Consider the following 17,256-nt stretch of genomic DNA (forward strand, 5'->3'; position numbering starts at 1 on the left):
AGAAAACTGCGCCCCGGCAGCGCTGCATATAGAGAAGGCGAATTATGCCGCCAATATAGAGGAGAGCGGGAGATGAGCTCCTGCACGCCGCGGGAAATGGGAAAAAGCGGACGAGATTACAGCGGGCGCGCGCGCGTTATTGCGCCGAGACAAAGCGAGATGAGAAGAGAGAGGGAACAGAGCTTCCTCCTTGGGGCGGCATACGTATACCCTTTCTCGCTCTCTCTCTCTCTCTCTCTCTCTCTCTCTCTCTCTCTCTCTCTCTCTCTCTCTCTTAGTATATACCCAGGGGAATTTGTCGGGTTGGCTTTGATAAGTTTACCGTGGAAACTCTCGGCTTGTTGTTGCTGCTCTCCTTGTTGATATAGTCCCCATTTGCTCCCTCTCTCTCTCGCCGTGTGCAGTGTAAGAACGCCGCGTTCGAATTGAATTGAAAAAAAAAAACAATCGAGACCCAGCAACGCTCCTTGCTATCCCTCGCACCTATACAACGACATTCTTTACAACAAACACACAGCCGCTAACGAGTCGTCGCCAGTGCGTATACACGATAAGTATAATGACCAGTGACTGTTCCGCGGTACAGCAACAGTGACAGTGCGAGAAGCCGCGGAACCGGCGGATGTCCAGCTGGACTCGACGCCTTACCAAATGGTGAGCCCTATCCACAAAACAAGCTCGCCGCATTCCTGCAATTAAACCCGGAATTTTTAAGAAGTAAAAATTTTAATTGCGAAATTGCAGATAAGCATGGAGGCGTCGCCGAGCCTCGGGACCTCGACGACGAGCCGAGCGCGCGCGGCCCTGCTCGCGAGTGGTTCCACTCTGAGCACGGACAGTCACCGGCGCGTCGTCTTTCTCGCGAGCCAAGCTGGCAGTGCTCAGACGCTCGCCGGCGCTGCTGGCGCGGCAGGACACGAGACGAGGACCTGGCCTCATCACTGGTCCCCCAACACGGTGAGTCCTGATGATGTCTCTGCTCTCTTTACGCCGCGTGCCTCGAGACACACAGCTCAGCGCGATTTCGGCGTTATACGCGGGGGCGATAAAGGCGCGCGCGCGGGGTAATAAAAACACGTTGTTATGAACGCTGACTCGGCCGGTCGTTAAACTCGCTCTGCTGTTCTTTTTTCTCTCTCCTCTAATTAACGATCTCTCTCTCTCTCTCTCACTCGCGTGCGCGTTTTCGGACCTGACGGCTGAAGCGCTGTGCGGTGGAGAAGTTTCGATTAGAAATTTGAATTTCCAACCTGACCCAGCTTTACACCGAGCTTTACCTTAATTCGGCTGAGTAATAATGATGATAATAATAATAGTCCGGGCAAAAGTGTATGGGCAAGTGTTGCTATTATACCGAAAAACGCGACGACGTCAAAGCCGCACATCCGCTCAAAAGGCGTGCGTGTACCACAGCCGCGGCTTCTCGGACAGCTCGGTGACTAAACGCGTGCTGCACTTGTCACGTTTCGGCCAAAGCTTTGCCTCGATCTCGCGAGCTTATATACGGACACGTCTCGCTCCGCTCCCTTTCATTAAACGGACGTCCCTTATGCCCGGGCAGCTCCTCTGTGAGCTCGATCGAAATTTCTATATCTTATACGTACAGAGAGAGAGAGAGAGAGAGAGAGAGAGAGAGAGAGAGAGAGAGAGAGAGAGAGAGAGAGAGAGAGAGCCTTATCCGCGTCTATCTGCCGTGTCGTTATTAGGAATATCCGGCGGTAGTGTCTGGTGGCGTTCGAATTTGCATGGATATTCGTATCCGGGCTGTATCGCGCTTTATCGGGTTCTGCCGATCGGTTTTTGGGCCCAACGACCTCGACGACGTTGATTGGGATTCGATTAGCCGTTTCGCCACGTACAGCGCGCCCTCGGTGCGTCGAGGTTCGCCCTCCCGCGTGTACCAGTTGAGTGCCGGCTGACAGTTGCAAGTGAATTTCGAGAGAGCATGAATATTTTATGAGCCAGCTCGCGTCTCGGATGACGTTCGAGATGTTTGACCTACATGTGCGGCGTTTATTTTTGCTCAATGCTTAATTGGCGCTTCGCGTATAGCGAGTGTCTGTATCCGGCTTGAAAAAAGGGGGGTAATCAAAGGCAAACAGCTGCGCGCGAGGAGATCTGGACCGAGCGTCACTGGGAGGTGAAATATACGAGCTTGCTTTGTATAATTGCAGAGAGAAGACGAGTATACGAGGGGGCCACCGGGTCGCGATCGATTCCCCCCCTCCCGCGAGTATGTCGCGTTAAAAGTCATGTAAGCCGAGCGTTCACCGGATTACGAGCTCGAAAAAACCGAGGGCTCATCCATACTCCATCGACTCATCTTTTATTGCGTCCGCAGTGTCTGGCGAACAAAAAGCTTCCGAGTGCAGTAGGCACAACATGCGATTATTCCGCAGACTTTCTAAAACCTGAAAAACGTACGCCCAGCCAAAATTCAAATTCCGTTTCTCCTCAAGAAAAACAACTCTGGCCGCCGCCTTCGCCAGCTCCGGCTTTATTAGCATTTCATTCAAAATTCCTTCGTCAAAGAGCATAGCTTCACAGCGGCGTCGTCTTATACGGTGTAATAATATAACCTCGGCGTAAAAAACGAGCGCGACGCGCAGCGAGCTCCTCTCTTTATTTCCAAGACCCTCTCTCCATTGAAGCTCTCACGCATATTATATAGATAGCGCGGAGAGCGCTTTATCACGCCGGTATCAACTGTTTTGTCAGTTCCGCGGTGCCGGCGATGAATGGGACTTCTTCTTCATTAGAATTATTATCGGAGCCAGAACAGCAGCAGCAGCGGTGGCGCTAGCGCGTAATATAAGAATAATAATTCGGGATTTTACGGTCTGAGTCTCAAAAGAGAGGGAGGGAGGGAGGGAGAGTCGCCGCATAGCTTCTCTAGCCGGATGGTTTTGTAAGACGCGAGCGCGAGAGCTTGGGCTCGCGCGTATACCTACTCTGCGCGCGGAATTTTTAATTCATTTACGCTGCGCTGCTGCTATTCTTGGCCAGAAGAATAGAACTCGAGGCTTCGGCTTTTCTTTTGGACTCGCTGCAGCTCGCTCTCTTGTTTTGTTAGCCTCTCTCGCTTTTTAGCTTCTTCTTCTTCTTCTTGCTGTGGGGAGAGAGTTTAATGAACTTGCTGCAGTACACCGGACGATCGATGATTTTTAATAATATCGGTGATGCACACGCTGAGCAATGTCCGGTAATCCCGAACGAGAGATAGAGGTTCAAAGGTGGCTCTTGAGACGTCAAGTTATTGTCGAAAGAATTCCCATTACTCGCGCGAGGGAGAGAATCGCATTTTTGCAAAACGAGACGAAATCGGGGGATTCCCCGCGATCGGAAACTGCCGGAAGCCGCTCAGAGAGAAAGCCCTCTCTCTCTTTTCGCTATCGTTTCCTTGGCCCAGCAAATTGAAAATAGAAATTGGTCCTTTGAAGTCGGTGAAACGACCCGTCCGTAATCTTCTTAATAACTACTCCTTTTCTCGTTTCCCCTCGCCGCGGAGGGCGCCCTCTACCGCGTGTACTTTGCGAGATTGTCTCCGGTGCATGTGTGTCTGTGTATAGAATAACGCGAAGGAAACTCTTTATTAACAACAAGCGAACGTCGAAGCCATTCGATACCGCACGTATCAGCTAATTTCCCCCGAGCTCGCGTATAAATCACCATAACTCCGCGGCGATATTGCACCGCCAAGTATTTCCATTATTAATACTCGAAGACACTCGTTTTTCACTGCCAGCCAAACTAGTGAGCGGGTATAGGACGTGCGCGCGCGCCGATGTAACGTATAAGGCGCCTTCATTCGGAAGGCTTTAGACTGTGAGAGAGGCACGCGCACCTATATGCGAAACAAACGCGCGGCGCGTGATTTATTAACGTTCGTAACGAGGCGCAGCCTCCGGAATTTCGGGATGCCATTATGTAGAGAGACTACACTAGACTCGCTCTTCTCTTCGAACGCGAGTATAGTCCGGGGGATTTTGTCCTCTCCCTGCGCGAAGTAGACGTCGTAAAGAGAATTATTCACAACGAGCTCGCGTCCTTACCGACTGATGGTTATGGCGAAGGTAGCGCCCTCTACGGCCCTGGAAATTGCCCCGGCGCACATCTGGATACTATTCGGGCCTATAGTTTTCAGGCGGAGCGTTTTACGACTGTACACGCGAGAGAGAGAGAAGCGATCATACAAACTATGTCGTTTGCTTCGTATATTCGCGTGTCTCCCTCTCGATGCAGTGTTGTCGTCCTGGAAAATTGAAATTTTCATTAGCGGCCGGCTTACGTCGTTTAGAACAGCCTTTCCGCTGGAATCTCCTTCGGATTATGCTTCGATAATTATCTTTTATCGCGCTCTGAGAGTTCAGCGAAATTTATACGCGCAATCAGAGCCGCCGCAAGAGAAGTCGGATAAAACCGAAGATATAATAGTCGTAAAAGCTTTCAAAATTATTAAGACGGCTTTACTGCCGGAGCACGTATATAACACGACAGCCAGTGATTATACAGGTGCGCTCCCGCGCATGGAAAGTAATGTCAAAGTTAGGTTATGTTCGGCAGTAACTTAGAGAGCGGAGAGACCTGCGCACGCGGGGGGTTATACGGCGCGATTTTAAAGACTCCCTCGGAAGATCAGGTGTTTGAGGTGCGAAGAGAGTCGAGAGCTCAGCTGGCAAGACGTTCCCCCCGCCTTGTTATTTACGAGGAGCTGAAGAGATCCACGCGCGCAGGCCTTCAAAAACGGAAACTGCCTCATGCGCACGCGATCTCTCGAATCCCCCTCGAGAGATGGCCCTCCTCTGCGTATACATAACACACAAATCCTTTGGCCGTGTGCTTATATTATTTACGAGTTGTTATAATTACTCGCGTAAATCTCCAGGAGTCATTTTTCAGAGCGGCTGAAACAAAAAGGAGAGGGGGGGGGGGGCAGGAGAGAAAAAAGAGGACGTGGAGCCCTCATCTTTTCCCATAAATATTCCGACGTGCGCGCGCGTGCTCGGGAAATCGTTAATTTCGAGAGAGGGCGTCAGCGTGGCCGGCGCGAGCGCGCGGGCACTAACTCAATTAAAGTCGCGCGATCGGAGGATGATCAGTGACGCGTGGATTGATGCATTACCCCGCTGTCCGAGCGGATATTTCCAAGAGGGCTATATAGCCCTGTCATAAGCGGCGAAGGAAGAAGAAGCGAGTGAAATTAGCCGCTGCTGTTGCGCTTTCTCTCTGTTTGGAATATTCGCAATAGTAGATCATCATCATCCTCGTGCTTCTTTCGCACACGAGGCTGCATTATGAGATCGGCCCGCAAAGTTCGCTCGAGCTATTACGCATTAATGAAACTAGCTCTCTCTCTCTCTCTCTCTCTCTCTCTCTCTCTCTCTCTCTCTCTCTCTCTCTCTCTGTGCGCTCGGGAATTAATGGAGCTGATTATTTATCGAGGTCCCGCATAATTCGGCGAACTTTAAGTCCGCTTAAATACATAACGCGCGCGCGCGGCGCGGAATGTAACGCGCTCAGACTTCTCTCTGCACTATGTGTGTTTGCCGGCCAAATGAGCTGTTGCCGGCGCGTGTATTATTTCGCGGCGAACTTATCTTTAATCAGCTTAAACTACTTCCCTGCGCTCCAGAGCGAGAGTTATTTGCATGATTGCGCTCGTATGATTACAAATTGTAAATATGCGAAATCGTTTGGCACACTCCAGTCAATATTTAACGCACAGCCTCGCAGTGTACGAGATTCGATTTACTGTGGTGCATGCCTACGTACATCGTCAACACTTTGGAGCGCTTTAAAAAGCTCGCGGCCACTTATGAGCCGCAGAGAGAAAGAGAGAGAGAGAGAGCGAGAGAGAGAGAGAGAGAGAGAGAGAGAGAGAGCGGCAGCAGTTCAGCCGGAAACAAAGCCCGAGAGCTCCTTGAATTTTAAGCCGAGGGAGGCATAACCCTGAAAAGACGCTGTGCTCTTGTGTGTGTACTTCGCGAGGTTTAATGCCTTCTCTGAAAAAGTGCAGCGCATTAATTCGTATTTTTTGGAAATTCGCGCGAGGGCGAGCGAAATTGACGTATATCCGGAGAATACTCGGAACGCAGCGCGGCTGTGTGTATATGTAAAAACGAAAATGTATACACATCCGGGCCAACGAGACCAAGCCCCTCGTAAAATCTTCCTTTTTTCGCAAACGTATACACACACGGCATCGAAAAAATTGCGACCTTTGCTTTTCTGGCACACATGCACGTATGGGTATATATCCGCGGAGGAGGAAAAACAGAAAAGCGTCGAAATTCTAATATCCAGTATAATAACTTCGCGATCAATCCCGATGAAATACGCATGATCGCGGCATCGCTGCACGACGAAGAAAGAAAGAGAAAGAATCGTAAAATGCATGCATAAACGGGAAAAGAAATATCCCAGGCCCCTCGCGTGCGTGCAGTTAATTGACAGCGTGCGCGAGCGCAGGTGGCGTTAAACGCGGCAGTGCTTCCTTCCTGGATTTCGCGATATCGAACGGCGGCGCCGGCGACTTGGCATTTTGCGGTTCTCCCCCCCCCCCCCCTCTCTTCGGGAAAATTACACGAGGCTCCGGGATATCGAGTCACGGCATGTGTCGACGCTTTTCTCGCGGCGAACGATGCAGATTAGAATTTCATTTTGCCCTTGCAGCACAGCCGCTGTAATTATTCGTCGTCGCGCGCGCTGCGGTTCCTGCGCCGATTGTTATAATACTCGGATCGTTGATGGATTGTGTAATGGAGCGGCGTAATGCCAGAGATTTATGCCCGGGAAATGTATACAATAACGATATGACGCCAGTCAGGGCACATACAGGGCTTAATAATGGAATAGCGAAGCCGCGGTTTTATACGCAGCTCTCTTGGTATGAAACTGTTTCTCGTCGTCTGCCGTGACGCGACGACATAATAACGCACAGCGAGGCGCGAAGAAGAAATTCTACATGACATCACCCGTCGTCGTCCTGTGGAGACTGTAAAATTTTCCATTTCGGCTGCGAATCGCAAAGAGTGTTTTACGATTACGGCCGCCGCGCTAGCTGCAGCCCAGGTTTTACAGGCTCCGCGGCTGAATTATTGACACAGCGTCTTTTCCCTGGCGATACATCCTCCGCCTTCTCTTTCCCCTCGTCTCGCGAATAGCCTTATAATGCACACACGCCGCGAAAATTCGTTAGCGACGTGGTGTTCCTATGAAAAAAAAAAATCACAACGGCCATTATTTTTCACGTCTCGCTGCAATATCTGCGAGTGCATTTTTCCGAATATCGGCCCCGCGCGAGCACAAAGCCATCGACATTCCCTCTCTCTATCTGCGGCTCGGATTCCCCGCTCTTTATATATACTTTTTGTCCTTTGTTGTCTAAGGCTGATGCTGCAGCTTCTTCGTGTACGGCCTTTCTCTCTCTTTTTTACCTATAGCTATGCGCTGCCCTCCTTTGCTTCTTTTTTCATCTCTCCGCGCGACTCTATATACTTATATCGGAATTACACTTCGATCAAGAAATCCGGAGGCTCGCTCGCACACGAACTCGGCGCATTAGGCCTCGGGGCAATTAGCCTCTCGCTCACCCTGACGACGTCGGCAATCGGCTGATAAGCCGCTAACGAGCCGTGTGTCAAGGATATTGCCCAGTCGGGATAAGATATTTTCGCTCGTCTTCATATTTCAGCGTCGCTGTTGAAGTCGATACGGCATAGCGAGGAAACAACTTCTTCGATCGGAAAACCCTCGGCGATTTATGTATACGTACGTGTCGGGCTTCAATAAAACTTTCTCGGCCGCGATACGGATCTCTTTCTCCAACGGAATCAGCTGTCGAACTCAAGGCTCGCGAGACAGCTGTTTGACTTTCGGTAATGGCCATTATATTATTTCCTTGATGGAAGCCGCACGAAATTTCGCGCGTCAAAACGTACACGTCAAGCCGCGCGCGTTGTGTATTCGCGTAAATGCGGCGGCAGACGTTGCGGGAACCCGTGAAAAATTCAAGGGAGAGACGAATGTCGCCGGCGATCCTTATCGCGCGCGACGAAACTGAAATGCGTCGAGGCCGGGCTTTTTTGCTTTACTTTTTACGTAACACGAGACGCCAACGCGACTTTCCCGCAGACTTGTTCGAGGGAGCTTCTTCTTCCACGTACACAGGGAAAGAACAAGGAAATTAAGATTCTCTCCTGATACACACGCATAAATTCGACGCCGGCTATAAATATATGGGAGCGAAAGAGAAAAAATTCTAATCCACACTTTTTCCGACCGGGACCCATACATGAATTACAGCCCCGACAGCTGTACTGATGCATAATTCAGGCGCTAAACACCTGCTGGCTGACGAAAAACTCGCCGGAGAAATCATGCGCGTCTGTCGATAATATATTACGTCGTTGCGCAAGTTCTGCTGTAAATCATCGGTTACCGGTTGTAAATAATCGAATAAGCGCGGCGGGATTAGCATGGGGTCAGGCGCTGATCTTGTTATCCCTCCGGGGAGCGCGTATAGTATTCCATGATACATACGGCCCTCGTAAATTCATCGACCATACAAAATACGTGTGTGTGCCCCATATCAGTATGCCAAATTGTTTGTATTTTAATTCGACCCGACGATCGAGTGATAACTAGGATTTCGAGCGCTTTGTACGGCGGAATCAATGAATGCTCAGCCGCGGATACGACGATTTTCCATTCGGCCAATGTGATGTATAACGAGCCCCTCGATATGCATCCGAACTAATGATCGCGAAAAAGCGCTATCCATCGGAAATCGTTTGAAATTGACTTGCCTCTCGCTCGGCCGCTGATGTAATCCCCTGTGCTATCTCGAAATAAAACACACGCTGGGGGGAGCATCAGAGCAAATATTCTCGATTAATTTCGTTCGCTCTCTATATCTTTCCTCGTTTTCAGCGAACGACGTGTGTACACAATTACACAAATGCATCGCGTGAAAAATCACCGCCGGTTGTTTATCAAACAAAAAAGAAAAAAATGTACACGACTGATATGATTAAAACATTTATCGCGGCAGTGGGGCGCATAACGCAAATTAAGCTGTACACGCAGCACTCGAACTCCGGAAGGCAGAAAGCGAGAGAGGGTAATAACCCAAGAAAATACCGCGGCGACTCGTCAGCAGCGATTCGTAGGTATGCCGTGTACAGAGGGCTTGAATCGATAGGGGGTGACCGAGAGCACATACACACATACGTGTGTATAGCTATAGAGAAGGGAACCGCTCGTGCGCGAGATTCCACCCCCGTCGTGTTTACGGTTTGTTTCGAGATGTTTGACAAGGAGCCCGCGTGCTCTCGTATAAACGCGCGAGCTCTGAATAACGATGCGTCGCGCGAGACGATCGAGACCCCCCCCCTCTCTTTTTTTAAAGCTCTCTGTTTGCGCGCGCTATTTGAATCTCCGATGTTATTTCCCCGCCGCGCCGTTAAAAGAGGTCGTGTTTTCAATTTCAGTTATGGAAAAGGAGACACTGGGAGGGTGATGTTTTTTGACGCGATCGAGCTATGCGTGTGCGTTAGCGTGTAACTCGAGTCGAGCGAAAAATATCGAATTACAGCCGTGGAATTTCAATTTCCCCTCATCCTGTATACGTGTAACACGAGGCAAATCGTATGACGTACACATATACGCAGAGAGTAATACGTTTTTGCGAACAAACAAGCCGAGAGCGCAATTCGAATGGCCAACCTTGACACCGCAAGTCCATATTCCCTTCAGAGCATCTGCATCTCTGGTTATACCCATATCTCGCCGCGAACAGCGGCATCGCTAATTTATGCGCGATGCACTGACACGAGAGCCCAGCCAGCGGCAGAGGCAGCAGCAGCAAACTCGATTCGAATTATTTCGGATCACGCGTAACGCTAATGCGAATTAACGCCGCGCTCTGCGCTCACTCTTCGATCGAGGCTATACAGCAGCAACAGCAGCCGCGAGGCCTGCCCCCCATTGTGTACGTCCGTCTGTTTGCCAGGCGTAAAATACGAGTTGACTTAAATTCCGAGCGTCGGTAGAGGCCATTGTTGTGATTTTCGGGCTTGCGGCTTTTTGCGCTCGATATGCGTGTCCGCGTGTAACGGGAATTGCGTGATGTTTGTAAAAGCCGCTGTTCCCGATTTTACATCCAAGAGGGAAATAATGTATGAAAAGGGAGGGTGTGTGAGAGAGAGAGAGAGAGAGAGAGGGGAATCCCGGAACGTGTACAAAGACGACTTCCCATCGAATCTCTCTCTCCCGCTCTCTTTGCCTCGAAAATTCCAAAGAGCGTCAAAGAGCAGCGCGCTCCAGGTGAGATTCCCTCGCGAGATCGACGAGGTAGTCCGCTCACGTGCGAGGTAAGTGCTTCGGCTGCGATTTCTCAGAGCGGCGTCGGTCAAAATTGCCGCAAACTTCACGACGACGACTGTTGTCTCTCTCTCTCTCTCGTCTCCCTGAGCTGCGGTTCGAAAAGAAGCTTTTTCCCGCGCGCGCGTCTAAAATTCATCCATGTTTGATGAGCAAACTCCTCGCCCTCTTTCTTCCAGAAATTTAATCGCGCGGAGAGCGAAGAAGATTTTTTCTTGCGCGCGCGCACACACGAGGCATAAACGATAACTCGATTCCGTCAGCTTCGAGAATTTACGGCGCGGGAGAAAAAAGCTCGCGAGCTTTACGAGCTTTCTCGCCTCGCGATAATTACGCGCGAAGGAAACCAGAGCTGCGCTGCAATTATTGTAAAAAGCACATTCGTCACTTACGCGCGACGCTTTTTGTGAAATGCTAAGTGAACGCGCTTTGCGTGTTTATGGACATATTCCGCGCGGCCTGAATAACCAGTGGACCTTTGCGCAACGCGTTCGATTATCGGATTAGCCGCGCGCGCTCGTGTACTTCGTCCGGTTCACTTTTTTTTTTCATCGCTGAGGATTACGTGCTTTCGAACGAGATTTATCGAGTTTTTTTTCTTATTTATTTCATTCCTCGTACCGAATGAATGCTTGATTTTGATCCGCAGCTTTTTCACGCGGACGTAAAAACACAAGCGTGGTGATTCTCGCGGTAGATTAAAAACTCAACCAACGACGCAGCGCCATTAACGAGCTGGTTATAAAGTCGCTGAATTTTTTCTCCTTCTCTCGAAATTACACTCGCGTTACTTTGCCATTCGATAAAAATAAGCGGATACAGCGCGCGTTGCGGCCATAAAACGTATAACCCACTCTACTGTATCCTGTATCCGGAGACGAGCCAGTGGGAAGGAAAAAAAAGGAGAAAATAAAACGAGTGACGCTCGATAAGTCAAGCCCGGCGAGAGAGATTGGCAGTCGGGCTTGTCGAAGCAGCTCCCGCTGCGCAAAAAGTAAATTAACCGATCGAAAAAAATCGCGCGTCGACGATCCTCGAATGCGAAAGCAGAGCCTGCTGTAAATTCATGACTCGCGTAGTTAATGACTCGCGGCACACGTGCAGGCCTGTACGAAAATGACTCTCGTTACTTCTGGCTTAATTGGCGAAAATTTACGGGAATATCAACTCTCTTTCTCTCTTTCCGTGTTTCGAAAGAACGCTACAGTTTTCGAATCCCTCCTCAAATAGAATAATAATTCACGGGGATCGAATCCAGTCGCGTAGTCGGTTTATAGCACGCGCGGACGCAATAATTACGTCGTGGACGTTAACGAGAAGCGAAATATCGGCTATATAATCACGCTCTCGCCGTTGCCTCTCGCGACCCGATTTTCTCCCCCGGCTGGTAACATATTATACTATACACCCGTACGTGTGTCACATCCCGTTTACACACACAGCGATCCGCAATAACAACCGGCAATTTTTCATCGCGACGACGATTCATCTCGACGCTCCTATAATAATGGCGAATGCAGAGAGAGAAAAAAGGGAAAGCGCGAGCGACGTGAAAGCCAAAAGTTGGTAAAGTAGCCGTAGCGATGAAAAGGCCGATTACGCGTCTGCAAATCGCGCGGTAATTCGTTATTCATTGTATTTCTTGGAGCGCGATAAGTCGGGGCCGAGATTCTAAGAGAATCGTCGCTGCTAAACATCTGGCCGTCGCTTCGCCGACGAGCAGGCGGAGAAAACTTATCTCTAGAGAGATGGCTCCTCGTTTGTGTTTCGTCTTCTCCTCCTCCTCCTCCTCCTCCTCCTTCTTCTTCTTCTTCGCGAGCGGCGCTCAAGTTGGATGATAGCGTAATCGCCGAGGAGAGACAGAAGAGGCTTTGTTTTTATCTAGGCGTGACCGCGTGTTCAACCCCTCGCCGAGGATGGCTTCTTCCTCCCATCCTCTTTTTTTCAGCTCCTCGGGGTTAAACTATAACGAAATTTCATTCGCAAGAGAGAGGAGCGTAATTTAATTTTCTAAAAATTCACGACGCACGCCGTAAAAGACGGCCGCCGCGTAAAAAGCGCGCTTCGCGTTGGAAAAATTACGAGGCGGGAGAATTTCGGCACGAATTTTAATTCGACATATACACAGCTAGTGTATCTCTCGGCGCGCTCAACAACTCGCGGAAGGAAGTAGAGAGGAAGCGGCGCGATATAACCGGAAATTGCGTGCTGCCGCTGTATAAAACGAGTGCGGGGGAGGGACTCGGGTATTAATCGCTCTCTTTCCATTTTCCACACTGGCAAATGCGCTCTCCTTGTGTATAATATGTACACCACGTGCGTAGCGCGTCGCCTCTGATGCGCCGCTGATCTTTAAAGCAGATGGATCGCGCGAAAGAGAGAGCTTGAGCTTAAAGCTTTTTCGCGCTGGCGCGTGTCGTGCAGATTGAATTTTCCATAGCGCGCGCTGCCTAGTGCTCGCGGAAATTGAGGCTCTTTGATCAGGCTATTATTATGTCCTTCCTCTCTCCCCCGGCCTCGGAAGAAAATTTTCGATTAGAGAGAGCCGTGTAATTAAAGTGTTCGGCGCATAAAGCTCGGCTGATTATACAATCCACGATATAATCCACTGCGTGTATATACTACGAGCGTCGTCAGTAGTGAAGCGTCGCTTCGGTCATACGCGAGAGTATATATTTAGAAAAAGGAAGCGAAGAGGCAGCACTCGTGGGTGTTCCGTCAATCGATTCCGCGCCGATAAGTCGCCGAAGGGCTTCGCGCGGGAATTGAAATTAACGAGAAAGCCGCGAGAGAGTTCCGAAAGAGCAATTTTTCCCCGGATTTATTACCGCTGCTGTATACACCTATATTCACAGCCGAGAGCGTCTTCGACGTCGAGCGCTGATTCATCAATATCGTAAATAGAAGTTTAATTAATTCCCCGGTCCGTTAACTCGGCCGACAGCTCGATGTAAAGGAGCCAGCCTCCCTCTCTCTCTTTCCCCCACTTTGACGTTGCATAAAGAATGAGCCTTTCATTATGAACTTGCTGCGCCTTTGCGCACTTCCTTGGTCTGCCGCGCTTTACGAGTAGCTGGCAGCCTACCACCACCACTACTGCTGCGTTTTTTCCCTCTTATCATTCCTCTCGACTCGCGGCGGAGTTTTCTCTGTATTTTTCTTGTTTTTCTTTTATAATTCAGCCGACGAGATTTTGTATTTTCTTGAAGAGAGAGAGAGAGAGAGAGAGAGAGAGAGAGAGAGAGAGAGAGAGAGAGAGAGAGAAACGCCGGTTTTAACGAAGCCGTAACGACGTCTTTCAGGACTTGCAGCCGCGTGTGTATGCGATAAATAAATTCCGCATCGTTCGTCGTGCACGTGCGCGGAGACACCATCGCGCGCGCGTTGCCTTCGTATTTTTATACATTTATTTCTCTCTTGTTAATAGGTGTGTACGGGGCGTCGTTATATGCCCCGTCGTGTTTTTTGCATTTTCTCGCCGGCGTTCGTTTTCATTGCTGTTAATTTCACTTTGTTTTTTTCGAGCTTTTGCGCGCAGCCGTCGCTTCTTGGGACACCGGCCGCCTCTCGCGCACAGGTGCATAAATATCGCCGCGTCGCGCAAAAAACGAAGCCGGCAAATATTTAGTTTAAGCCATTGTGTGTGCCTGCTCTTTTTTCTCATCGCTCTCGGGCGAGCTTTTTCAGCCCGGGAAAAATTCAAACTTGTTTCGGACGTTTCCTCGTCGCGCGCAAAAAGCATCGGCTGCGCGCACTCTATACGTATATACTCGAGAGAGGCTGAAAAGCGGAATTGTAGTAAAATCTCGAGAGGTCTTTAATTATCCAGCCCCCCCCCCCCCCGCACTGCCGGGTAATCCCATTCGAATAACGACGACGCTCTCCTCGTTGAAAAGATACGATTAATCGGCCGAGTTAAATAAATCTGCGGCCACAGCGCGAAATCGATGACAATCCGGGGGTATAAGACATCGCCTCGATATGAAGACGGCTGCAATATCGAGGCTCTTTTATCGCTCGCGTACTCTCATATAATTATTTCGCGACAGTCCGCACACGCGAATCGATTTTCTCGGATGAATGCTTTATCGCGGATTGAAAGTGCCTCTTGAGAGAGCGAGTAGAGGAGAGTAAGTGTATAGTCCATAGGCGAGCGGCGCTATATACTCGATATCGACTCTCGAGATTGATATCTCCGAGAGATGATGGCTTTATTTATTATCCAATGCTTTTAGGCATCGAGTGTCTTTTCCGCTCGCCTGCGCGCGCTGTGTACTCGTGTTTCTTATAATTCCGACGCTTTTCCAGCCGAGTGAGAGTCTATGTGCGGAATTATCGATGATTCGAAAGCGGCGAGTATTTTTGGTAATCTCGCGTGTGCAGCGAGTTCAACGTACCGCATTATCTGTAGGAGGATATCGGAGTGCATTTTTAACCGATTGACTTATCAGGTTTGCCGAGATATTCAACGATGATGTTTATTATTCAAAGAGAGTCGACCTCTATGGAATAATATTGGATAAAGCTGTAAAATGCATAACCACCCGTTGTCAATAAAATCAAAGTGTGTTCACCTATACAGAGAAACGAAGCTTGCAGCGCACTGCATCCATCAGAATAGAAGAAAAAAAGAACACGCGACGACAAATTACGTCTGCGCCGCGCGTCGATATAGAAAAAAGAGAGGGAGAACGAGGTGAAAAAAGAGCCCGATGCATATTTTAATGACTCGCCTCGACGGCCGCAATTGGAAAGACGCGACAAATTAATCCGGCTAGACGAGAGTCGTCCTACGTTTTTTTCCCTTTTTTTCATTAGTCCGCGTACGTGCGCAGCGCGCGAATGCAATTTTCGCAGCGCCTCGTATTTTTAGAGCGACTAGTCTCTTCGCGTATTTATACGGCGACGAAGTGCGCGCGATTCGATATTTTCTGCTGGAGAGATACAAAAAAAAATTTGACAGGTTCCAGAGACACACACACAGCATTGCTGTTCTTCAATTATAAGCTCGTCGCGCTTTCAACCTAATGAAATCTCTCAAAACTCGTCGCGACATTATCGCGAGCAAAGTCTGTGTTTGCACTCGTCTTTCCAAGATTCTCTCTCTCCCTCCGGAGAGACCAATCATCATGAAAGCTTGATTAACTCTGCGCTGTCTCTTCGGTTCTCCACACTCGCACACACATACACACGCACACAGAGTCTCTGTCTCTGGGAGAACTTGTCGCAGTTTCATACGCGAAAGTTCGAGCCCGGCAATCCGAATTTCACCTTGACTAAACACACTCCGCGCTGCATTCCAGCCGTTGTTGTAACCTTGAATGAGAGGACGACGAAAGATTACGGGGCTGTGTCTTCCGAGGAGGAGGCTTGATTACAAGTCAGCAGTGCGCAGAGGTATAGTCCTCTCGAGAAGTTCGGCACGCTTCAAAGCGCGCGAGCCGGTACAGTGCCGTGGATGCACCGTGTGTACCGTTGACCGCTGGAATTAAAATGAAAAAGAACGAATAAATAAATGCTGATTCGATGATGAAATTAGCCTACACGAGGGTGACAAAAAATCACACTTGCGCGCGCGCGCGACCCTCTTTTTCATCCTCGGCTGGCGCGGATATGGAGAGGGAGAATGAAAATATTCAATTTGCCCCGCGGCGCGTTCAGCAAACCAATGTTACAGAGTGCGCGAAAGAGAGAGAGAGCTTTTTGTTCTCTCGATGTGCCATGGAGCCCCCTTTTTCCGTTCGCCGGATCGAATTATACATATAACGCGTCTATATATGCGCGCGCGGAACGAGATTACGATTCTTTTTCGGCTACTCGAAGCGCTGATTAATTAAAATCTAGAGTACGCTTCATTATTTCGATATACGTACGCCAAATTGGCCGTAATTTTCGAATATTTATTGATGGAGTCGCGCCGCGCGGTTACGGATTAATACACTTCGAGTAGTAGCGGCGATTTATAATTTAACGAGTCTAGTATTCGAGTTAATTATTTACTATGCGACGTTCAATATACTAAAAGAATCTCATACCCAATGTGCGCATACATGCACTCGCGGAGTATATAATCTCCATAAAAATTTAAACTTCTTAATCCAGTTTGCCTATCCAGTGCGAATGAAAGGGGCAGATCGGGAGAGAGAGAGAGAGAGAGAGAGAGAGAGAGAGAGAGAGAGAGAGAGAGAGAGAGTAGCATAATCAGAGCATAACTTGTGTTAAAAAAGCGCATTTACGATACCTTATTTCTGTCCGGAGGGAGAGCTTTAAAAGCTTCCATACTTTTTTATATACGAAATGCCGTTAAAGTGTGCGGCAGAAGTGCAGCTATTAAGCCCGCGATAATAATGCATAAAATGCATCGAACTATATCTTTCTTATAGTATAAGCTCGAGGAAGAGAGAGAGAGAGAGAGAGAGAGATTGAACTTCTGCAGTAGTGCGTCAATCGATTGCGCCCCATTATCTCTCGTCGTTAACTCGAATACACTTCTTAGGGGTTCCTCGCCCTCGCAATTACGAATTCAAGGTTATATGTTTCGCCGAGTCGCGTCGTGTGTAATTAACGGCTAGAACTGCTCTAGCTCTCCCCTTGCGTTGTTGTAAATTCCTTCGTTAGAGCGGCAGAGGATGTTCGAGTAATTTTTTTCCAACTGTTCGAGAGAGAGAGAGAGAGAGAGAGAGAGAGAGAGAGAGAGAGAGAGAGAGAGAGAGAGAGAGACGAGGAACTTCTCCACTCCCGCTGTAGTGGCGGGAGTGGAGAAGCGTCTTTCGGGCAGCGAAGACGGTCGGATTTTAATTGACGACTTTTCTCCCAGTGTCAACCGGCGAGCAATTAAGGGATTACCGAAACTCGCGGATCGGATCGGATTAA

The 17,256-nt window shown here is 49.2% G+C and overlaps 1 protein-coding gene across 1 annotated transcript in view; it reads left to right on the forward strand.

Moving 5' to 3' along the window:
- The window catches only part of LOC100121207 (zeta-sarcoglycan), a 94,641-nt gene that overhangs the window by 337 nt on the left and 77,048 nt on the right, over nucleotides 1–17,256 (forward strand). The window contains exons 2-3 of the mRNA XM_031922337.1: nucleotides 518–654; nucleotides 745–957. Of these exons, the coding sequence (XP_031778197.1) occupies nucleotides 652–654; nucleotides 745–957 (216 nt within the window). The 5' untranslated portion in view covers nucleotides 518–651. The remainder of the gene's footprint in view (nucleotides 1–517; nucleotides 655–744; nucleotides 958–17,256) is intronic.

This window comes from Nasonia vitripennis, chromosome 1 (assembly GCF_009193385.2).
Source record: "Nasonia vitripennis strain AsymCx chromosome 1, Nvit_psr_1.1, whole genome shotgun sequence".
Classification (NCBI taxonomy): domain Eukaryota; kingdom Metazoa; phylum Arthropoda; class Insecta; order Hymenoptera; family Pteromalidae; genus Nasonia; species Nasonia vitripennis.